Source organism: Thamnophis elegans, chromosome 9, assembly GCF_009769535.1.
Source record: "Thamnophis elegans isolate rThaEle1 chromosome 9, rThaEle1.pri, whole genome shotgun sequence".
Taxonomy (NCBI): Eukaryota; Metazoa; Chordata; class Lepidosauria; order Squamata; family Colubridae; genus Thamnophis; species Thamnophis elegans.
Window position 1 is genome coordinate 18,277,888 of NC_045549.1, and position 25,417 is coordinate 18,303,304.

General features: G+C 38.8%; 1 protein-coding gene across 1 annotated transcript in view; it reads left to right on the plus strand.

Annotated features, from left to right (window-relative positions):
* PDLIM5 (PDZ and LIM domain 5) overlaps positions 1-25,417 on the plus strand; it is a 150,145-nt gene that overhangs the window by 119,239 nt on the left and 5,489 nt on the right. Inside the window, exons 8-11 of the mRNA XM_032224129.1 lie at positions 1,118-1,296; positions 19,136-19,295; positions 23,471-23,651; positions 24,345-24,465. Of these exons, the coding sequence (XP_032080020.1) occupies positions 1,118-1,296; positions 19,136-19,295; positions 23,471-23,651; positions 24,345-24,465 (641 nt within the window). The remainder of the gene's footprint in view (positions 1-1,117; positions 1,297-19,135; positions 19,296-23,470; positions 23,652-24,344; positions 24,466-25,417) is intronic.

Here is a 25,417-nt window from a genome sequence, read left to right on the forward strand (position 1 = left end):
GGTGGCGCAGTGGTTAAATGCAGCACTGCAGGCTACTTCAGCTGACTGCAGTTCTGCAGTTCGGCTGTTCAGATCTCACCGGCTCAGGGTTGACTCAGCCTTCCATCCTTCCGAGGTGGGTAAAATGAGGACACGGATTGTTGTTGGGGGCAATATGCTGACTCTGTAAACCGCTTAGAGAGGGCTGAAAGCCCTATGAAGCGGTATATAAGTCTAACTGCTATTGCTATTGCTATATTCTGCCAACCTAGCAATTCGAATGCATGTAAAAAATGCAAGTAGAAAAATAATCACCACCTTTGGTGGGAAGATAACAGCGTTCCATGAGCCTTCGGCATTTAGTAATGCCGGCCACATGACCCCAGAGAAGTCTTTGGACAGTGCTGGCTCTTCGGCTTAGAAATGGAGATGAGCACCATCCTCTAGAGCCAGAAACAACTAGCACACAGGTCTGGGGGAACCTTTACCTAAATAAACAGGAAGTCCCTCAAATGTTATATGCCTGGTTTGGCCTTCCTTATTTTAAAGAAAGTGTAATATGAACACATGGACTGGGAGACCATTATATTCATAATCCAAACTCTAAACTTTGTTTTATACACTGTGAAAACGAATCTTCTGGACTTGAAGAAATGCCACTATATTTATTGTCAAAAACAATCAGAATGTGTTTTCACATGAGCATGTCTTAGCATGTCTTAGTAAGCTCAGAATTCGGGGTCTTGTTAATACAAGTAGAAAGACACTAACTTTAAATGAGATCTTAATAAGTTGCAGTTAATCTCTGAGGACCCGGATTGTTGTTGGGGGCAATATGCTGACTCTGTAAACCGCTTAGAGAGGGCTGAAAGCTCTATGAAGCGGTATATAAGTCTAACTGCTATTGCTATTGCTATTGAAACGTAGTTTGCATATGGATGGCATACAAGGTATGGATTAGGATGTCCTATGAGATTTGCAGCACTGTGTGCCAAATTGAGGACGAACAGTGAAGGGCCAGTCTTTCTGCTTATAATTAAAAGTAATTTTCTTTGTATTTATCTAAAGGAACATTTTCATTGAATCCTTGTGCTTGTTTGGGGATTGTGCTAAACTAATATGTTTTTTCTTCAAACAGTGATTCTTTGGAACCCACACAATTCACTAGTTATACTGCTGCTGCTGTAAGAAGCATGCCTGAAAACCCAGAAAATGGGGCCAATAGGCCTATTTCAGCTGAGTCTGGAGCTGCATTCAAATCCACAGGACCTCAGTATGCTGAGAAAACCCCAAGCTGGGAGTCTTCTAAGCAACCAGGTAAATCATTGAAGGTTTTGGTTTGGTCCCTGATTTTGAATTCAAATGTTTTATATATTGATGATACCTGATAAAATTTGATACCAAGTCCAGATTTGTGCTTTACTTTGGTTGAAAGTTTAATTTTCAAATGCAATACGAAACTATACAAAACAGAAATGCGTATCAAAATTAATAAAGTGCACTTTCACAACTGGATCCCCTGTAAAGTAGAATTGTTCTGAAGAATGAAGACTACCATTTTAACACAAGAAGCATGGTTTTGCTGATTATGGAATTTATTCATATATTGACTTGACATGTTGGTATTACTGTATTTTTCAGAGTATAAGACGCACCTTTCCCCCCCCCCTTAAAAGAGGGTGGAAATATTGGTGCATCTTATACACCGAACGCAGCCATTTTTGGCCTCCTGAAACCATTTTTGCGAAAAACGGCCCATTGTTTGTAAAAACGGAGGGTTTTTTGCCTTCCCTCAGCCCTGCTGAAGCCTGCAGAGTGCTGCTGGGGGCTGAGGGAATACCCAAAAAAAATTCTTACTTATCTCTCTGAAATCTTGGTGCGTCTTATAAACCGGTGCGTCTTATAGTCTGAAAAATACAGTATGTAACATATGACACAAAAAATACACCTTATGTCTCTATACATCCCACTGCACATATACTTCTAGTTAAGACAGAGCAGACATTCAGGGCTGTCCTCATTGTGTAACACCATGACCCAGCAATTGCATGTCCATAAGTACAACTATATGTTGAGTCAATTTATATAGACGTAAGAATGTGCCTCAGTGGTTAAGGGACGTGGTGGCTCAGTGGCTAAGACACTGAACGTGACAATCAGAAAGGTCGGCAATTCGGTGGTTCAAATCCCTAGTGTCACATAATAGAGTTAGCTCCTGTTACTTGTCCCAGCTTCTGCCAACCTAGCGGTTTCGAAAACACGTAAAAATGCAAGTAGAAATAGGAACCACCTTTGGCGGGAAGGTAACAGTGTTCCTTGCTCCTTCAGTGTTCAGTCATGCCGGTCATATGACCATGGATACATCTTCAGACAGCGCTGGCTCGTCATCTTTGAAATGGACATGAACACCACTGCCTAGAGTTGGGAAGGACTAGCACATATGTGCTAGGGGAACATTTACCTTTAAGAATGTGAAATCTTAGTTTGTATTGCCTTGAGTTTAATAATGGAAGAAAAGTGAGCTTTCTTCTGCAAGAAAGATGGGTTAGAAACTCAGTAAATAATAATATATAGAACAAGAAGAATGAGGAAAAAATCTGTTGCCTATGGCATGGATATGATACGTTGGCCTAGACTGCATATTGAATGGCTCTTAAACCTGATATGTTTTAAAGAATTGTTTTCCATAGATAGGGGTCTTTCCCCCTAGGGGAAGTTTTTCCAGGGAGAAGTGGTTTTCTGGAGAAAGAAGTTAGGGTAGAAGAATTTCCTTCTCTGTCTATCTTTTCATCTTTTTATATTTTATTTGTTTTAGCTCTGTTGAGCCAAGGAGAGCTGAAGTGTGATCATAACCATAGTCACAGAGCAACCACTTCACTTAACAACTGATTTGACAGTCCCAACTGTGGTTGCTAAAGAAGAACTAACTATATGCTGTAGAAGTATTAGAAATATTCTTAGAAATATTCAGAATTGAATAGTGGTACATATAGTTTTATCATTGTTATCAAGAGCCTAAATGAACACATTTGCCAGGAGTGTCTTGTCACCAGCTTGGTTGCTCCCCATAGCTGGTTGCTTCCCATAGCTGGTATAGTCACAGGACTGTCCTGTTCATGTACTAGTAATGTAAACTCAAGTAATCATAATGTGCTTTGCTGCTGCTAACCCTGAATAGAATGTGGCATTCTCAGTAGGACATCCTTTTACACATAGCTATTACACTTTTGCCATTAGCTACTAAGCCATTTGCAAATAAGGTAACCAGTCTGGCATATAAGACAACCAGTATTGGGTTTTTAAAAAAATCTTGCTGGATTTTTTAAAAGACGCTAATCATCACATTAGTCTTGCTGCCTTTGCTGTCACTAGTAAGAGCACTATCTAGGAATGACTCCTCTAAGTTCGATTTTTCAGTGGAATGAACATTCTCTCCTTTAGTAGGCTTCTGTTTCAAAATTTTAGACTTACATTAGACTGGAATCTAGAAGTTGATTAAATAAATAAATAAATAAATAAGGCACCGTTACACTAAAAATCAAGCTTGTAATTATTGTTTTTCTCCCCTTATGATCATCTGTAGGTAGAACATAACAATTATGATTATGCACATAGCAATTTGGCAAGTCTAAAACAAGCATATTAGCAAGTTTTCAGATCTTCCTTTTGTTTTTCCTTAGGCTGCAATAACACAGCAACAAAGCAAACTTATTAAAAGGTTGACTTCATTAACTCGGTGGGAAATTTCCAAGTGAAAACGTATTGGATTGTACTGCTGAAATCTAATAAGGAAAGAAAACTATAGGCTGTTAAGCTAGGCAGGTGGTCCTTGACTTACAACCACAATTTGGACCAGAATTTCCATAGTAAACTGGTGCAGTCATAAAGCAAGTCATCATAAAGCATAACTGGACCTGATTATATGCCAACTTTTACTGCACTTGTTAAGTGAATCACTGCGGTGGTTATATGATTGCTACTGGAAAAGTTACAAATCGAAATTATGTTTACTTAGGGTCAGAGGTGGGTTCAGACAGTTCAGCCGAACCAGTAGTAATTTGTCTACCTGGAACCGGCAGCGATCCAGGCCTGCCACGCCCACGAACCAGTTCTGTAGATGGTGCCATCTTATTTTTGCCTTCTGCACATGTGCAGAGCAATTTTTGTTGCACTGCTCATTTGCGCACGAAGTGCGTCCCTGAGTGAACCAGCAGTAGCGGCAGCCGGAACCACCCCTGCTTAGGGTGCTCTAACCAGTCATAAATGTGAAGTGGTTGAAAAGTGCCCAAATTGTGACCATGTGACTGAGAGAGAATAATAAGTGTGATGAGAGTCGTACACCTCTTTTTCCAGGACCACTACAACGTTGAACCGTTGTTAAACCAACAGTTGTAAGCTGAAGATTACCTTTAGTAGATATATTTCCAATCGAAGATTTCAATTCATTTCCATAGTAAAATCCTAAATTAAATGTACTTAATTGATTATTAGGATGCTAATGTTTGACTTTTGTTTTAAGTACTTTCAGCTATATATAAACTGAACATAATACACATGGTTCTTCAAACTTTCTAAATTTAGTTCAGAGCTTTATTTTAGAGTATTTGCGGGGGCTGGGACAATTTATTATGTGGACTGCAGATTCTTCACTCTTATAAAAATTGTCAGAATTTATGCAGATTTATTTTCCTGATGTGCTTCTCATCTAAGACTCTAGAGCAGGAGTAGTCAACCTTTTTATACCTACCGCCCACTTTTGTATTTCTGTTAGTAGTAAAATTTTCTAACCACCCACCAGTTTCTCAGTAAAGGTGATTTATAAAGTAGGGAAGTAAGTTTACTTTATAAAATTTATAAAGCAAAGTTACAGCAAATCCCTACCGCCCACCATGAAAGCTGGAACGCCCACTAGTGGGCGGTAGGGACCAGGCAGACTACCACTGCTCTAGATAATGTTTTCACCCATGATTGTACATTTTCAAATAGAGTGATGGCAAAACTAAGAAGGGAGCAATAAAGACAAGGAAAAACAGATTTCTCTAGAAAGTTGACAACATCTTCATGTCTGTTAGTTGTTCTGTTTTCACACAAAGGACTTTTTGCAAATCTTCAAGGGATGGTTTTGGGGTTGGGCAGTGTGGAGTCACTCAATGGAGTTTTAAAATCAGGGCCTGCTGACTTTAAAACTGTAGCTGGCTCGTTTTTAACATATACAGAAGAGGTATTTTCTGTATAAAATACCTCTTTGCCATCAAACATTTTGTAAGATAAGCACTATGTTTTTTGTTTTCTCCACTGATTTTAAAAAATATTTTCTGAGAAAGATTAAACTGATGCCCCCATCCCTTCCCCCTCAAAAGTCCCTTTTGTAGAGGGTAAAATTTGGCAGAGAACTCTCTGTGTTTCATACTAAAAGAAGACCTTCCCAGTTACTTTTTAAAAATACTAATTTACTCTTTCCAGGTATTTTTAATTTGTTTAGAACTGTTCTAGTTGAAAGAGAGTCAGTTAAGGTTTTGAACTGGCACAGGCAAAGCCCAAGTTCTAGTTTACCTCAGAATTAGGCATTAGGTATTATTTGGACCTTACAAGGGACGTGGTGGCTCAGCGGCTAAGACGCTGAGCTTGATGATCAGAAAGGTTGGCAGTTTGGCAGTTCGAATGCCTAGTGCCGCGTAATGGAGTAAGATCCTGTTACATGTCTCAGCTTATAAGTAGAAAAATAGGAACCACCTTTGGTGGGAAGGTAACAGCATTCTGTGCACCTTCGGCGTTTAGTCATGCTGGCCACATGACCACGGAGATGTCTTTGGACAGCGCTGGCTTTTCGCTTTGAAACAGAGATGAGCACCGCCCGCTAGAGTCGGGAACGACTAGCACATATGTGCGAGGGAAACCTTTACCTTATTATTTAGACTAGTCAATCTGTCAAACCAAACCAACCAAGAGAATGTTATAGGGGAAAATGTAAGGTGGAATATTATGTATGCCACATGCAGAAAAAGAGGTTCCAAGTCAATCAATCCGTCAGTCAATCAATCTAATAAATAAAGCAATTAGACCACCATTTCTGGATGTGTTTCTTTTTTGAAAAATGTCATTACATAGTGATAGGGGAAGGATTCATAATGGTTTCTAGTTACCAAAAAGGTATGTTTAATGTGGGAGGGAGTTTTAATTGTCCGGCCTGGTTGGCCTACTATGGCTACGTTTGACAATAAATTTTTTTTTGGGGGGGGGGGGAATTTGGAGGTGTGATACCTCAAAGTACCTTGAGGTGGCGATAAATCACTGCATTTGTACTTCCTTGACTGGTTTCCTTTTTCTTTCTTTTTTTCTCTTTCTAATGGCAAATGAAATGGGGGTTAACTTTGAGAGGGCAACTTATATTTTGAGTGCACGGTGTTCTTTCGTTTATGGTACATTTAACAGAAAGGATCTTTAATGTTTAACCTGCAAGGTATTCTGGATAGTGGTAGAAGTAAGTGTGTAGCCCCATGTATTTTATAACACAAGGCAGGGCAATATTTCAAAGGGTTTAAAAAAAAAGTTTCTCACGAATCTCATTGCTTGTAATTTATATTTATCTGCTGAAGTTCTTTCATTTGTTTTACTACTTTGTTTAATGGAATTAAACGATTCTGAAGCAATGAGACTTGTTTTGGAATGCTTGCCTTTTAAATGAAAAAAATACTAATACAGGAGTGAAAAAGTATAAGAATGTTTGGGGCAGATGAATCTGCATTTGGCTGAATATTAAGAGTACAATATAGGCATGTAATTCTGCTTGCTTTCTTTTCCATCGTTAGTTATTCACTTTTATTGCTTTAAAAGATGTTTTGGCTGCAGTGATGCTAAGTGATAACCATGTTTCTCCTCGAATTTACCAGAATTCGAAAATCTGATTATAACCAGAATTAAGTTTGGCCTCTATATAGCAGGCTGAAGTGATATGTGTTGCGGTGCTCTGAAACATGCATTTCTTTTTGGCAGGCTTTAGAAAAGATCATTTATTTATGTATTTATTTTGTGTAGCTACCCATCTCACAACGCTAAGCACCTTCAGTTCAGTTGAGTCCTAAGCTACAAATATTCTCTTCTGTCAATAAGCACTTTCTTATATTGTCTCCAGTGGTGGGTGCAGGCAGTACACCTCGGTACGGGCGTACCAGAGCCTGCCCAGAGCACTGGATACCGTTCTGGTACGGTGTCTGGAGGACCCACCTGCCCGCCCGAGCTCCTTACTGGTTTTTTAAGTCTTCAGCGCTTCCGTGCATGTGCACGGCATGTACAGCACCTGCACAATGCTCCGCTGAGCAGCTGGAGCATCGCAAAGGCGCTAAGACGCATGCCCGTTCCAACCGTACCAGTAGGAATGGGATCCAGTACCCACCACTGGTTGTCTCCCAGGCACCAGATCTGCTGTAAAAACGTCCTGTTTTTATAAAGTGGACTTTTAAAGTTTCCTCTCTCTTGAGAAGCCACTGCCTTTCTATGCCACTGCAAACACAGGACAGTGCCTGGATCAATGCAAACCAAGTATTTCAAAACTAAATAAAGAACCACAGCGCTTATTCAAGTCACAGCATTTTGTAATTGCCTTCCTGTTGCATTCACCAGATCTTAAGCTTCAGTCTCTTAGTTCAGAGAACTCCAACGTTTTTTGCACCAGGGTCAGGGGTGGTTTTCATTTACCTTCCCTACCAGTTCGCAAATGTATATATGTGCGCATGCATGCACGCGCCCTGTCCAACTCATGCACCCAGCCTTCCTCACATGCGCTTTGCTCAAAAAAATGTTCCTAAATAGGACAAAATAGAGTGTGGGTAAGCGGTCCCACCTGCAATTTCTTCTACTAGTTCGGGCTAACCGGTTCAAACCGGTAGAACACCACCTCTAACCAGGGCCCAATTTCAGCGAGAACATTTTTTTTTTAAAAAAAGAAGGTTTTTTTTATTAAACACACATTAAAACATTGGACACAGTGAAACCGTCCTGGCAACGTCTTTGCCTTACATACTAGAATATAAAGTTAAATATTATAACCACGATGCTTATTTACAATTGGTCTATTCAGTATTTACCAATATAATCATATTTTTTGTCTTACACATTTTCACTGTTATGATTTTGTATATAATTCTAATCCCCATTCTATAAATCTTAGTCATTGCTTATTTTTGGTCTTGCCTTTTTTGGAGAACAATTTTTCCACGGATCAGTGGTGGTGGGGGGGATGAATGGTTTTGCGTGTTATCTAGATCTCACACATGTGTAGACAAAACTTGCTTGCTTGCATCACCAGGTTGCTGGCATGCCGCGAAACAGTATCAGGCTGTGGATGAGAGTATCAGGCCACGGCTGGGGCTGGGGACCCCTGTCTTAGTACACTATTTTCCCAGTGTTTGAAAATCTTATACATTAACCTTTATAATTAACTCCCAAACTTATTTTATGTAAAAAAAAAAAAAAGGAGAAAACGTAAAAGGAGGAAAGGAAGCAGCAGCAAACACATAGACATATTGTATATTTATACCATTCAGGCCAATCTTAAATTTGTTATTAACTATTTGGAATAAATACTGATCAGAATATTTATGCAGAATAGTTCATAAAGAGTATGTGAAGAGATTTGTTTGTGAATTAATTTTGATTTTTTTCAATATGGTAATAACCATATTGGTATGCAATTCGAGAGAGCTTAATTTCTAAACCATACTAGATTTTGGAAAGGCCAAGTTAAAACTTAAGATTGTACGAAGTGTTCTTAATATGTTTTAAGACCTTTGTTTCTTTATGTGGGATCTTCCAATCCCAGAGTTCTTGCAAATCTTCAATATCCAACTTGGCAGAACTTTAAACTGCTTATAAAAAAAAATACCGTAGACTTAAAACTATCCAAAACACATTCCAATAATGTGGGAATTCTACATGCTGCTTATATGCCTCGACCAATTAGTGAAATCAGAACAATGATTAGAGTTAACAAGTTGCTGCTTTGTAGTGTCAGTTGATGCAAGACTAAATATGCTGCAGAGAAGTGAAGAGGGTGTAATTTGACACAAGGGCGGGCAACATCTTTGGGCACAATCACAACCATTTCAAAAGACTGGATGTTGCTCATTCATCACAGGACTGCCAGCATAACATAACCCCAAAATGTAACATCAATTTATATGAATGCAAATGGATATGTTTTTTCCTCTATCTAATCTAATATGCTCTCTGTGATTCTTTTTTTTTTTAAATTTTTATTTTAAACACATAAACACATCAACAAAAACAAACACATGACTTAAAACAACATAGGAACAAGAAGTTCCATCATATATCTTACAGCAGTTCTGTATCGGTTTCTTTACAATTAGTGTTTTCCCTCCTATACATTTCTATCTTGCATTCATGGTCCCCTTATTCGTTATCCATTTTTATGTACTATTCTATATTTATTTATACTTAACTGTTTATAACAAAATATTGTTTACCTATATTATGCTTTATATTCTTACTATCATTTATTCTCTTACATACAATTATAGGTATATATTCACATAATTATTCTTTTTGTTTGCCATTCTTATACCTTTGTTATTCCATTTAAAAAGTTATAATATACATTTTGGGTTGCTTTGTTTACCATCCCTAGCACCTGTTGTAACACCACCTTATTTTCCCTTTCTTTTCTCCCTCCCTTCCTTTTCTACTTCCTTCCTTCCTCTTCTCCTTCCCCTTCCTCCTTCCCTTACCTCTCCCCTACTCCTACCCTCTCTCTGTGATTCTACTTATCTTTATTCTTTTCATGGAAAATAGGAACATCTCCAAATAAAGTAATGGACTATCTCCTTTTTCTTAAATTTCCAAAATGTTTATAATTGATACGAGGCTGAGCAGCATTTTTTAAAAATTAGGATGGCACTGTGGGGCTGGTCAATAAACTTTTAAACAGTTGAGAAAACCACAAGTGCCAAGAGTAGCAAACTAGAGCTCTTTGGCTAGAATTCTGTATTTCATGAAATTAGATTCATGGGATAAAAACCATACAACATTGGTCGATTGGATTTTGACTTGGTTTTTTACAAAGATTGTTTGCTGTATTCAATTGTTATCATCATGGTCATCATCAATTTTTTATTTGGTTATAGACCCAACAGCATGTATTTGCTGTATTTTGAAACTGAGCAGGACATTAATTTAAATAAAAATGTCCTGAAAGTTGAGTACATTCAAAGTTCAATAGCAACATCAGAGGAGTTTGTTCCTGACAAATAGACAGCCCAATATTAATAGTACTGAATTGTTTTGGCATACCACAGACTGTGATAGATTAATGAATGTGAATTCCAGTGTAGCCAAGCAAAGTGTTCGGAAACCACACCAAAGCTCTTTGTAAACATCACCTGTTGAAGCTGGAACATTTCCTTGTGATGTGAGATGCTAACCGTTTGCAAGCATCGTGGAACAGAATAGATGTATCTTTGTTTTCTTTTACCTATGTAAAATATGTAGGGATGCAGTGGCTCAATGGCTAAGATGCTGAGCTGGTAAATCAGAAAGGTCAACAGTTCGGTGGTTCGAATCCTTAGCACGCATAACAGAATTAGCTCCTGTTACTTCTTCCAGCTTCTGCCAACTTAGCAGTTCGAAAGCCTGTAAAAATTGAAGTAAAAAAATAGGGACCATTTGGTGGGAAGGTAACAGCATTCCATGTGCCTTTGGTGTTTAGTCATGCTGGCCACATGACCATGGACACGTCATTGGACAACGCTGTCTCTTTGGCTTTGAAACTGAGATGAACACCACCTCCTAGAGTCAGGAACAACTAGCAGATATGTGTAAGGGGAACCTTTACCTTTAACTATAATTATAGTTTGGATTACAACTGGACACTTGGATTACACTGGATACACAAGCAGTTCAAAATAAGGAGGATATGATACATACAGGAATAAGATGCCAACTTTTTCCCCAGTTCCATGGATCCCCTCATCATCTAACCAAGCTCTTTCCCAAAGAGGTTTGTAGAATTAGTTCTGTCTGTCTGCCAGTCAACTCTATAATTCTACCTTATCTTCTCAAGCTTAAACCCACCAATAATATGTTTTAATTTGTTTTGAAATTGTTATCAGGCTAATTGTTCTATTTTAGAATGTGTTCCATGATGGTTTCCAGAAAAATAGCAAACTTTACTAATACAATTCATCAGTTATTTCTTTCATTTAAAATATTTGTAGCCCTCCCACAAATATTGTATATTGCATTATATTTACAGTATTGTGTAAGTAAGGCTTACAAAGTAAATTATTCAAGTCCTGTGCCATAAAAATATCTCCATGCATTGAACTTCAATGCAGAATGATAATGCTGTACAGCAGGAGTGTCAAACTGGGGGCCCAGGGGCCTGATGTGTCACATGCAAGCCACACCCACCCCAGCTCCGCAAAGGGGAAAAAACATCATGAAATGTCACGTGAGTTTCACACCTCTGCTATACAGTATTTGATCTCAACAGCTTTAAAAGTTAAGTTTCTCCTTTGTCTCCAATGTTTATTATGTGGCTTATTGCAAATAATTCTACAAGATGTAAACCACATGAATAACAGAGGCAATTATGTAGGCATTAGGGATATGCATCAACTTCAGATCGAAAGGCAAAAGAGTTGTCCAGGGCTTGTGGAGGGCAATCATGACACTCGTCCATAAATTCTTAAACCAGTATATGATCCCTGGAAAAGGTGTGGCAATTTTAAGGAGTTGGAAAGGTTTCTACATTCTCACTCCATGCTATCCCAGAACACCTTCCCCCCATCCCCTTCTGAGTGTAACAAGCATGAATTTAATGGGATGATATTCCCAATTTTCTTCCTTCTGAGACTGACTTTGGAAGGAACAAAGCAAATCCCTCAAATTTTTACCGAATTTTGACTGACCCATAAATGCCGCCGATGAGAAAAATGACCTGACCCAACATCCCGCCCAGAATGTTCATTTTAATTAAGAAACTTTACAGTCCATTTAATCTGAGCTCTTTGGAGATGAAAGACTAGCTGCTCCAGCAGGAAACTAACCTCCTGAAATTGTAACCCGGCCTCTGATGCACCTGTTGTGATTTTTCATGGTGCACATTCTAGCTTTCCCAGACATTTTAAGAAATGATAACAGTATAATCCTTCCTGTTCTGCCTTTCATCGTAGGAGGATTTAAAGCTTTAATTATATTCCACAAATCTAGCAAAAAAAAAAAAGGCTTTGCTTTCTCTCATTGCCTAAGCCCATGCCTTTTAGGGAAATGTTCAGAGACTAAAATTTAGTTGGTGGAGTTTTTTTGTGGGAAGGTGGGAATATTAATAGCATTTAAAACTCATCAATATTCATTTGGCCTAGAAATAAGAGCCAAGGAGTTATAGCCTATTAAGTAATAGGAACATCTATTTTCGCCCATCTGTTGTACAGTAGTATGATTGTGGTTATATAAACCACTGGACGACAGCACTTTATAATGAAATTCTGGCACGTGTATGCCTAGAAGTATCTTTATTATTATTTATAGACTTCATATGATGCCTGATCTTATGTGTAAGTGAGTGTTAAATATTCAGTCTCAGTGGTTGCTATGGTCAGGAGAACATCTGTCAGAGAAGGGTTGGCTCAAGTAGTGGACTTTACTCTTGTCTTAAGTAAGATTTTAGTTCGTCATTAATGTTTAGCATTAGACTGAGCTATGAATAACCCCTAGTGTGTTCTGAATATTCTCATGTTTCTCTAGAAAATAGAAGTATTTCCAGAAAAAATACTGTTCTTATAGAAGAATAATCACTCCATTTCAGTTCTCTGAAATAGGGTATTTTATTCCATTTTGGATGATAGCCATTATTAAAAAACCTTAACAAATTAAAGTGTACCCATTAAAAAATTCCCTAAAATAATGAAGAGTCTGTTCCAAGTCTCACAAAGAGCAGAGTAGAAGATGAAAACAGCAAACCTTCATTATCTTTAGGGTTAAAGCTTCCAATTGGTGTATGATAGAGAACATTACCCCAGTATTACTGCAGAAAATAAGTCAAGAACCCGGAGAGGAAAACTGCAAAATTACATATGGAATCTATGGTAAGGGTTCCAGGGGTGGCACACAGAGCCCTCTCTGACAGCACGCAAACCATATGCCCAGTTCAGCTCCGCCACGAATATACGTGCACCTCCCAACAGCCAGCTGGTCTTCGGGTCTCTGCCGTGCATGCGTGGGAAGATGAGGTGCATGGAAGGGGTTGCACACGCATGCTCTGGGGGTGGCGTGCATTCATGGGTTGGTGCACGCATTGCATTTTGACGGTTCGGGCGCATGCATGCTTTGGGCACTCAGTCTGGAAAAGGTTAGCCATCACTGCCATGGAAGACACCTCTTATGAGAACCAACACTGTATATTAGTTAAGGTGCTGCTCCATGAACACGGTGAGTCAGGTTCTAGTTCTGGTCTGAAAACAGAAGGGTGATTTTGGGCTAGTTGTTTCCTCTCAGCCCTAATCATACCTTGGAACAAGCCAATTGAAAAATACAAGCCAGTTTTTGTGTCATTGATTACAAGATAAACACTTAAGAACATTAGGAGAAGTCAACTGGATGACCATGGCCCGGCCAGTCCCGCTCAACCCAATCTATCTTTCAGGTTTGTTGTTGTGAGGAAAAAAGGAAGCAGGTATACTAATTTGGCAGGACAGGGGGTGCTTTTAGTCTAATTAATAGTGTGTTATGTCTGTCATTGAAGACAGATCTAGACAGCTATGGTTGTTGAAGATTAGCTTCTGGTTTTAGGAAAGCACTTGGGTGGCTAATAATCCTAGAATGAACTGGACAGTGTTACATTGTTGTACTTTCGTTGTGTTTGTTGGTTTGAGTGAAGACAAAGAGAAGGACCCACTGTGGAAAAAAACATATTCTGTACAGAGATCGAAGCAATGGATTATAAAGCGGTTCACCAGCCAGAGAAAAACAGCTGCCAGCCTAGCCTAACAAACCAATTGCCAACCAGTGTGCTTAAGCCTTTCTGAAAGTGTTAGTTTATTTTGTGCTCTACGGTGAAGCTAGTATCTTCTATAGACATCGTTATCTTTTATATCCCAAACAACAGGTGGTGTTTTGGGTTTGTCTCAGCATAAGCTGCCCTTGAGATTCAAAAGTTGGACTATTCAAACAAATAGTCCAAGCAAAACCCCTCACATGCACACAACTGACACAAGCAGAATCAAAGTATTTACTACCTTTCAAATATTGTCTTCTTCAGTTTCTCAGTAACCTATCATAACAATGATAATTTTTTCCAGTGCTGTTGTGACATTTCTTTTTCATACTTATTACTCTTGTAGTATCCCTATCAGAGGTGGTATTCAGCCGGTTTCTCTCTGGTCCGGGTGAACTGGTCTTGGCGGCTGTGGGAGGCTTGGCCCACCCGCCCCAACGTAATGAGCAAGTACTGTGCATGCACAGAAGGTGCACACTCACATTTGCGAACTGGCAGGGAAGGTAACTGAATCCCTATGACCACGTGATCAAAACAAGGACACTTGGCAACTGTATTGATGATGGCTGCAGTGTCCCAGGGTCATGTGATCACATTTTGAGATCTTCTGATAAGCAAAGGGGAAAACCAGATTTATTTAAAGTCGATGCAGCGATTCACTTGGTAAGAAAGGTTGTAAAAATGCAGGCGAAACTCACTTAACACTTACCCGTCTTGCTTAACAATAGAAATTTTAGGCTCAATTGTGGTTGTAAGTCGAGGACTAGCTGTATTGGTAACTTTCCACCCTTTCCATGTTAACGATAAAGACAAAGACATTTTTTTCCTTTAGAACAAAATATTTGACACCAGCTGTAATACATTATGAATTCACATTTTTACTTAATGCTCCACTTCCCAAGTGCAGTTCAGAATTCATTATTGACTTTCACGAAAATGATGTGCAATAACATGTTTTTATTTCTAACCTAATTGAGGGAACAAAATCACAGCAGAGAAAGTGTGACTTTTGTGGGCTATTAGTGAGTCTCATGCCTCCCAAATCCAAAGTCTTGTCTATCTCTGTCCATTGCCTCTGAATTGTTCATAATTCCAGATGCTGCAACAATCCAGTAATTGAACAGTGCTAATTAGTTTTCTGTATTAATGGAAATTGTACATTTTAATTGCAAGCATTGGGCCAGGAACAAGACAAAGACGTTTTAAAAGGGATTGGAGAAATGCTGTGGGGATGCAGATCATTAAAGTTTCAGTGTCATCCTCTGTAATCATTTCCAGCGTTCTTCTACGCTTCCACAGGTTCTTCTAGGTGTTTAATGTTACCTGAGTAGCAACACTGTGCTCCTATAAAACTCGGATAAGTGCAACCTTTTAAAAGAGAACTTTTCAAACACAATGAAAATTCTCAGCAAATGCATCAGATTGCTAGCTGGGGTGTTATAATCAGGAAAAATCCATAATTATAGAGCTGCTTCAGTAATCTCAAGAATATGCTCTGATAATTTTCCTGTTTGCTGGGAGTTGAAAATGAAGCGGTAACCTCTCAGAGGTAGTGCTCAAAAGTGCAATTTGTCAGAAACAGCAGCACTCTTCAACATGCTTTTTCTTCGTCCCCTCTTATCTGGTGTTTATTTGTAGACCTGGAAAGCATTTGTAGTTCAAAATAAATTACTGTGATCACTGGGTCATAATGGAATGCCTCCCAGGCAGAAAGGAGCCAATTTTAAAGAATACGGTGTTTCTTGATAATGAAAAGCTGACCAATTACTTATTTATTGTACCCATTTCTCTGGAAACCTTTCCTATTTCTTTTTCTGTCGTTATTTATTTATCAGGAGAAGGTTATCCTGATACCGCATCATAAATATCTACAGGTGTTTATCACACTTTGGTGAAGAAGGGGGGAAAGAAAAGCATCGACTGTTGTCACTTTAGGGCTGAAAACATTTCAGAAGGTGCCAGCCTTATCTCTTAACTTCAACAGTTTGTCAGACTTTGAAGTTTAATCAGGCAGAAAAGGTGTGTGACTAAACTGCCTTTTCAGTAGAATTGGCAAAGCATGAACAGATAAATACACTTTAATGAATTTGACTATAGGCAGAGTTAAAAGTACACAAGATATTACGATGGAAAACAGCTATTTTTGCATTATTTCTAAAGGAAAAGATGCAAAATAAGGGCCATAGGACAAAAAAAATAAGGGATAGTCTGGTAGAATAAGATAGGTGCTGTTTGTGTTGAACCTCTGTTCAGATATGGCTATAAAGTTAATGCTATTTACTACAAGTGCCTGTCAGAAAAAATTGAAAAGCAAATAGACTCTTAAGAATTTAAGACACCTAATTGTAGGGTTGTAGGGGCGCGGTGGCTTAATGGCTAAGACACTGAGTTTGTTGATCAGAAAGTTCGGTGGTTCGAATCCCTAGCACCATGTAACAGAGTGAACTCCCGATACTTGTCCCAGTTTCTGCGAACCTAGCAGTTCAAAAGCATGTAGAAATGCAAGTAGAAAAATAGGGATCACTTTGGTGGGAAGGTAACAGCGTTCCGTGTGCCTTTGGCATTTAGTCATGCCGTCCACATGATCACGGAGACGTCTTCAACGCTGGCTTTGAAACGGAAATTAGCACCGCCCCCTAGAGTCGGGAATGACGAGCACATATGTGCGAGGGGGATCTTTACCTTTACCTTAATCAGTGTTATATATTTCTTTGAACATGGGTGGCACGTGATGGGTCTGTGGTTAAGATGCTGAGCTTGTTGGCTGGAAAGCAGGTAGCTCACGTTCGAGACCCGAGCACCACATGATGGGGTGAGTTCCCATCTTTGCTCTAACTCCTGCCCACCTAGCAGTTCGAAAGCATGGGAATGCGAGTACTTTGGAGGAAAGTGAACAACCCTCTGTGATTACCATGGAAATGTCTTCAGACAGCGCTCAGTGGCCTTGAAACTGAGATAAGCTCCACCCCTACTGTCGGCAACATCTAGCGGAGTAAAATCCACAGGGACCTCTTTACCGTAGCTTTACTTTATTTCTTTGGACTACCAGTAGCTCTATATGCAAGATGTTATTTTTCCAGTTCCTCTGTAGAGATGAGAAGATTTACACCTGGACTTCTTTTGCATACAAAGTATTTCTACTTCTACTGATGTTCTTTACTTTGAATTATTTTTGTATTATGTTCATTTATTAACCTTGTATGTTATGGTCATCTGGCAGTAATTCAGCATTTCAGACATGGTTGACTTTACCCTGCTTTTTTGTTGTTGTTGAAATCCTTTGTTGCTTGTTCTTTAATTTCCCTTTTAGTTGCAATGTTATGTGGATTTTTAAAAATCCACTGGGGTGTTCCCGAGGGTAAAAGCATTATTTTCAAAGCACATCATCCTTATGCGAAAAATTTTGATGCATATTTCAAATATTTCACCGCTTGGATTTCTTTTTAGTGTTACTATAAAGTGTGGTTAGTTCTTTGTCTGCCAATGGGTACATTTTCTTATTTGCTTCATGTAATTGTCCAGCTGGAGATAGATTAAAGTCTATTTAGAAACCTTTCTTGGTTAGAATTTGACAATTCTAGATAAGCTGCTTTAATGGGAGCTAGCCTTTAAAATCAAATAATGCAGATTGGCTAGAAAACTGTGGTATAATATACTAGAAATATCTTACCAATTACAGTTTTTTTAAAAAAAAATTAATTCCCCTGCCCAGTTTGAAGGGCATTTTTGCAATAGAACTAGACACTAAACTCCATTCTGAAACATAATCTTTACATACTTTTTTAAAAAGTGCAGTTACATTCCAAAGATTTAGTTTTGAATCTTAGATCGGAAATTTCCTATTCCCTTTTTTCTTATGATTACCCATTGTACCTATTGGCCATGAGTGTCAGGCCTGCAACCATCTTTTCTTTTGGGTCTTTGGCCTGCCATTCTTTCTATTATTCTGCATTTTCTATTATGGGAAAATGGGAAAGGGGATTGTAAGGAGTCACATACTGTGTAGCCATAACAACATTCTTTCTAGAAAGCCAAGGTCATCCTTTGTCTTTGCGCCTCTGCACCTGGCCGGAACTGGGTGGGTGGAACTGCCAGCATGGCAGTGGGAGATTGGACCATGTGATGGACTTGTGTGTGTGTGGGGGGGGAAGATCTTGAACTTTCAACTAGGTGGGGAAAACTGGGAAGCTTTCAGATTCGGGTTTCCCCAGATGTGCCAACATGGCTCTCTTAATAAATTGGAACTTTGAGCAATTCTTTGCCTTGGACTCTGATTTACATTTGGATGCTATTTGGAACCCTGACAATGAGATTCTAGGGAACCAAAGAATGAATGTATAAAATATGTTAATGATAAAATACAGATGGTCTTGGAGAATATAGATAACTCAGATTCATGACAGTTTGGTCTCAAGTCCAGGCATGGGGTGAGATCCCTCATAAGAAACAATGAATTGCTGTCAAGGAATAATTCATATCACAATAATGGAAATTAAGTTTTTCAGCCTTATCTCTCTGCAAAGGATTTGAGGTGCTTTTTAACCATGGGTGGTTCCCTGCTGGCATTATTACCGGTTCGGTGCCTGAAAATTTTTGCGCTCCGTATGCGTGCACATTTGCACCTAAAAAGGTCTGCACATGTGCACAACATTTAAAAAGGAAAAAAATACATTTTAAATGAAGAGTTTTCTGCGCATGTGCAGAACAGAAAATCAAGATGGCAGCGCCAAGAATAGAACCGGTTTGGGTATGTGTCCAGCCGAGTTACTACCTACTCGGCCAAACCGGTAGGATCCCACCTCTGTTTTTAACCTGAGAAAATGTGAATCAAGCACCTTCATATTTGCATCTCTTGGTTTGTAGTTTTGAAAGCATCTCTGCCCATAAAGGGCATTTGTGCACATGCAGAGGCAAGCAGAAACAGCTTTAAAAATGGTAACATAAGTCTTGCAAAAGATGTGCTTGAATTCATCATTCAAAGTTGCTCACGGGTGGTGAGTGAAGCCAATCATTTGAATGCTAGATGCAAACTTATTTGTATCAATAAATGTCTTCCTAATCTTTCTGCATTTATGTACTAAAACATTGGGATTGGCGGCATTTCTCCTTGCAAGCTCAGTTTTGTCCCATTTCAATTCACGGCAGCTGGAAGTGGATGGATTTCCAACAACAATAATACAATCTCTGGTGAGAAAGCTACAGCCGCACTTCTGCAAACCAATGAAGATACTTTGGTTCAGAGAGCAGAGCATATTCCGGCAGGCAAGCGGACTCCAATGTGTGCTCAGTGCAATCAAGTCATCAGGTCGGTACTATTTTCTATATACATGGTTGCTTTACATGAGGTGTAGGACTGTACCTCTTATTCTACAAGGAACTTTTATTTGAGTGATTGTAACCCATTGATTGAAACTACTTCAGTGCTATTCTTGAGTTGCACTCTTGAGCACGCTGTTTCATCATACAACAAATAAATGCTAATTAATTAGGTTCATACAATCGGTCAGTAAAATTAATGCATGCTTCCGTCTGGAACATCACAGAAAGCTGAGAAAGTAGTCACTTCGGTCCTCTGAAAATTGTGCAAGTATGTGAGTTAGCAAAAGCACTTAGACTTATATACCGCCTCATAGTGCTTTTACAGCCCTCTAAACGATTTACAGAGTCAGCATATTTTCCCCAACAATTTGGGTCCTCATTTTGCCCACCTCGGAAGGATGGAAGGCTGAGTCAACCCTGAGCCGGTGAGATCTGAACAGCTGAACTGCAGAACTGCAGTCAGCTGAAGTAGCCTGCAGTGCTGCACTCTAACCACTGCACCACTAGGCTCTTTTTCTTACATAGTTGTAAGTATTTTACTCATTCTCATAATTGACTCAATCATAGAATCCAGCAATTTTCAGGAGGAATAGTTTTATTGAGTATTGATTGGTACAATATCAAGCTTATATGGGCATATTATTAGAAGCAGATGTCCAAACAGCTTCAGAAAGTAAAAGAAAAGAAAAGTGAGAAGGTTATATAGAATCACCTGGCATTCTTATAAAGATTATATCATGTTGTTTCTCTACAGTTGCGTTACAATACTTTGGGAAACTTATGATAGCCTTCAGCTTTTGGGGTTAAGGTTTTAGCATAATTACAGTTCATGCCCTTTGAGGCAGTATTACCTGTGAAAAGGTAAGAACTAGATCAAGTGACATTCCACAGCACACCTGTGTTGCAGCCAAATGCACTGTACACCTGGTTACTTTACACTAATGCATAAAATAACCATGATGTGCAAGTCCCCCAAATTCAAAAGGGAGTATCTCATAACTTTTTAACCGATATCCTTAAATTATTGATATGTTTATCTAAAAGTTATCGCACTTTTTTTCAATCTTATTATAGGCTCTCATCCTATCTTGCAATATCAAGATACCAAACTACCTGTTTTTTCCCAGGTATAATATCTGTGAAATATTTGTAATTAAATTCTAATAGATTGCTATATGCAACAGCTGAGGAGCTTCAGAATATCAATGAATAAAATAATTAAACTTGTCAATTCAGAATCTTGGCATTAATATATTTCTGTATCATTTACATGGAAGGGTTTTTTTTAAAGGAATGAGTTTCTTTAAATTATTTTTCTCCCTAAGTAATCATGGCATTACAATTACTGACAAAGAGAAATTTTCTGCAAGATAAGTGAGAAATTGAAGTGCAATTTAACTGCCACAAGAAATAGAAAAACTGTTGTTGGAAAAAGATACTTGAGATAAAGTTTGCATTTTTATGATGCTTTCATGAACCGTTAAAAATCAGGACAACTTCTGGTCATAGATCAGCTACTTTGTGCTTACTTAAATAGTATGAAAAGCACCAACCCAACCTATTGTCTTCCAAAGAATATGAATTTTCTTTATCTACCTTTTCACTCATTGTCTTGCATAAATATTAAGAGTTCCAGTAAATCACCTCTATACAGAAGCATTTTCCCCAACTTTGGGAGCACATCGGTGACTTAACTTAACTCAATATTTTACTTTCCATTGACATAGTCATGGTTGGCCACCTCTGGCTACAAAACAGCTGTGCATTTATGCATTTCATCCAAATTATTTTCATTCATGAAATAGGATGTTGGCTGATTTACATAAATTTCACAATTAAAAGGATTACTGCCAATGCTATCCATCTTTGTTCGGAATATAAATCCAATTGATGTTTTTCTGCCAACTATATTATGTTTTCTTGCCCACATGTGATTTCCACTGAGTTTATGCACAGTATTTATAATAAAACCATTGGCGGCCGGGGGTGGGGGAATTCTATGCTCACTTCTTCAGTGGCATTACATGTTGTAGTCTCAGCTGCAGAAGTCACTGATTTGTTCAAAATTCGAAATACTGGAAATAACAATTTGCTTTTTCCACACTGGAGTTTTATTCCTCTTCAGGTGGAAGCTTCAAAATGTTAAAATGCTATATGTAGGTGGTAGTATCAAAATACTTTGCCATCCTTCCAAATTCCTATTATGTTTTCTTCCAAGACTGTACTTTTAGTGCAGACAATTGGAAACTTGATCCTAAGTAGGGCCAGAAGTCCTTCTCAGACTTGGTTTTTTCCTAATGAGCCTCGTACATTAGCCTGTGCTGTGAGAAGAGAGCAGTTTGTTATACATAAGGACTTAAATTGGATTCCTACATGGCTGGAAGAGCATTGATGTTAAAAGGTGCTTGTATAGAGGTTACAGGGTATCGGGTTAGAGCAATTGTCCAGGTATCCACAGGGCAGCAAGGTTACCTGTAGAATTCAGGTATCTGTATTTTTCTAATGATTCTTAATAGGTATAAACATGGGGGAACAACACTGCTTTGTAATATTTTGAGAAATAGTTAGCCTGTGTTTTACATATACTGGAGGCAGAAAATAGTTCTGCAGATGAAATGGCATGCATTCTTTTTTTTCTTTTATATGAAACGTTTTTCACTTGGGTTGATTTAATTCCGCTTTTTGGTTTGGAGGAACTAAATGAAAACAACACATTCAATCATTAATGGTGAAGGTATCAAAGTATAAGAATTTTCTATCACATTGTTCTGACCTAGCCTTCCCCAAAAAGTATGAAGCAGAGTCCTGGTCCTGACAAAATCCCTTTTATTAAACGAATGTGAATTCCTCTCATTCACATTCAGCAAGGCCTGGCAAACAGTCTTTCAAAGGAGTAATTATGACTACAGACCTTATCTATCTTGGAAAGCTGCCATGTAAATATTTTCCAAATGAGGTGCTGTGCAAGGAAAGACTGGGCACAGAGTCTCTGGCATTCATGGACAGATTTTCACACTCCTGAAACGAATCTAAGGACCGAACGGACGAATTGTTTCCTGCAAAAGCCCACTCCCTTTTCGCTCCTCTTTTATTTTCTATGGGAGGGGCCAATCACATTCCACGTGTTACTTTACTTCCAAGGCGACCCTGGTTTCTGAGTTGTTCTCTTCTTCTGGCAGCTCTGTGCATGCACACGCTGGGAAGAGGCTCTAGCTCTAGAGCCGAGGTGGCGCAGTGGTTAAATGCAGCACTGCAGGCTACTTCAGCTGACTGCAGTTCTGCAGTTCAGCTGTTCAAATCTCACCGGCTCAGGGTTGACTCAGCCTTCCACCCTTCCGAGGTGGGTAAAATGAGGACCCGGATTGTTGTTGGGGGCAATATGCTGACTCTGTAAACCGCTTAGAGAGGGCTGAAAGCCCTATGAAGCGGTATATAAGTCTAACTGCTATTGCTATTGCTAGCTGTTCCTCTGCCGCACTGCTGTCTAGATCCATAGGTACCTGTTCACTGCCAGATGGCTTCATCTCTGCTTCCAACGCAGATCCCTAGGCTGAGCCTTCCCTAGCTTTCAGGACTGGCCCATGCTCCTTCTCAACCTCTTCACTGTCCGACTCTGCTGCCAGCTCCGCTGGCTGCTGGCGGGCCACAACACCCATGTCTAGATATATCTTGGGTAGAATCAGAAAGTTCTACCTTGATCTAGGACCATTTTTGGAAATAAAATGTTTCATTTTAATTATATTAAAGCCTAAGCATTCTGTTCCAAGGTGAAACACATTGTGAAAACCTGTATTTATTCCACTCGTGGATAACATATAGTGTACTTCTAATATGTCTTACATCACTTTTGAGTCTTCAAGACTCTATGTTCCAAAATTGTGTTTATGTTTAGCTGTCTTGATTTTTTCAGAATTTATCTTTTAAGAGACAAAATTATCCATTAAAAGCTTACTTTGAATGATATCAAGACAAGTGCTTGTTCATGGAGTTAAATTTACTGATACCTTGATATATTTTTTTAAAAAATCCAGTAGAAGTTTCTTCTCTCTTTAGCAATAAATTTTGCTTTCTGCCTGATAAAAGAAGATAGAAAGGAGATGTTTGACTGCATTTCATTAAACATGGAGTTTAAAATTAATATTTATTTTTTATTTGAAACAGAGGGCCTTTCCTGGTAGCATTGGGAAAATCCTGGCACCCTGAAGAGTTCAACTGTGCTCACTGCAAAACTTCCATGGCTTATATTGGTTTTGTGGAAGAGAAGGGAGCATTTTACTGCGAGGGTTGCTATGAGAAGTTCTTTGCCCCAGAATGTGCCCGATGCCAGAGGAAGATACTTGGAGTAAGTAAGATGTCAATTTGTAATTAACATTATGGAGTAGATAACTCACATAATCAAGCCAGTTGTTTCTATAAATAGTATTTATTGATGCAGGAGCAATAAAATAATTTATTAATCTTGGTTCCAAAATTAGAATCTTTAGAGTTGTGCATTGCCTTTCTCTAGTTTTTCCCATTTCAGAATATCCTTTGTATCTTAATCCCAGTCTCAACACCTGGCTCTGGGATTAGAAGCAACCTGGATCTGGTTATTACTTGAATGGAAAACACCAAGAATTTCAGAGCAATGGATAAGTCTAGAAAATAGAAAAAACATCCCACAGGAAGCAATCCCAAAACGACTGTGATATTACTGACGGGAAAACTGCATAGAAAAATGGCCCGTTTTTCGCTCGTTTTTGCCCTCCCCAGCCTCCAGGAGCACTCTATAAACCTCCCAAAGCCTATGCACGCCCTGTTTTTTTGCAAAAAAAAAAAAAAAAAAGAAAACAGGATGCGCGGGGCGGGTTTTTGGGAGGCTTGTTGAGTGCTTCTGGGGGCTGGGGAGGCTGTATTCAGTGTATAAGACGTACCCAGATTTTCATGCTCTTTTTTGGGGGGGGGGGGGAATTATACTCCGAAAAATATGGTAATTCAAATACTCAAGTATTCACACATAAATTCTGTTTGTATTTTGCTTTGCTTTCTATGCTAGGAAGTAATAAATGCTTTGAAACAAACCTGGCATGTCTCCTGCTTTGTGTGTGTGGCCTGTCACAAGCCCATTCGCAACAATATTTTCCACTTGGAAGATGGCGACCCTTATTGTGAGACAGGTGAGTATTACCTGCAGCAATCCAAATAAGGGGAATAAAGAGATGAGAAGACATTTAAAAAAAAAATACTGGGCTATTCTTTCCTTGCTGATGGGAATCTACCAGTTCAGCTAATAATGTTTCTATTTTTAAAATAAAATTTGAAAACAGGTCAGTTTCATGCTGTTAGCACCATCTAAAGCAGAGCAGAATGTCCCACAGTTCAAACGGACATGCCGTTCTTGATTTGATAGAAAAAAGGAGGACAATTTAGAATGATTAAATCTGGTAAATGAGTCATTTATAGGGACATATATATCAGATAGGGACATGGTAGCTCAGTGGCTAAGAGGCTGAGCTTGTCGATAAGAAAGGTCGGCAGTTATGTGGTTTCAATCCCTAGTGCCGCGTAATGGAGTGAGCTCCCGTTACTTGTCCCAGCTTCTGCCAATCTAGCAGTTAGGAAAGCATGTAAAAATACAAGTAGAAAAATAGAGACCATCTTTGGTGGGAAAGTAACAGCGTTCCATGCGCCTTCAATGTTTAGTCATGCTGGCCACATGACCATGGAGACGTCTTCGGAGAGCGCTGGCTCTTCAGCTTTGAAACTGAGATGAGCACCGCCCCCTAGGGTCGGGAACAACTAGCACATATATGCAAAGGGGACCTTTACCTTTACTTAAATGTGTCATCACATATAATGTTCTCTGTAGAAATGAAAACATTGAAATAAAAGATTAACATGTCTAAAATGGGAAGTTATGTAAAAGTGGAATTTCCTGCAGCAATATATTAGTCATTTACTGTATATAATGTATCTCACTTTCATTGATTTTTTTAAATTAGTTATTCTTTGGGTTTGTTTTTCTATTTCATTTTTTTCCTTTTCCTTTTTTATAGACAATTCTACTGTATTGCCTTTCTTTTATTGAAATCCTCTTTGTAAGGAAATTAATCACACTCTTTCTTGCTT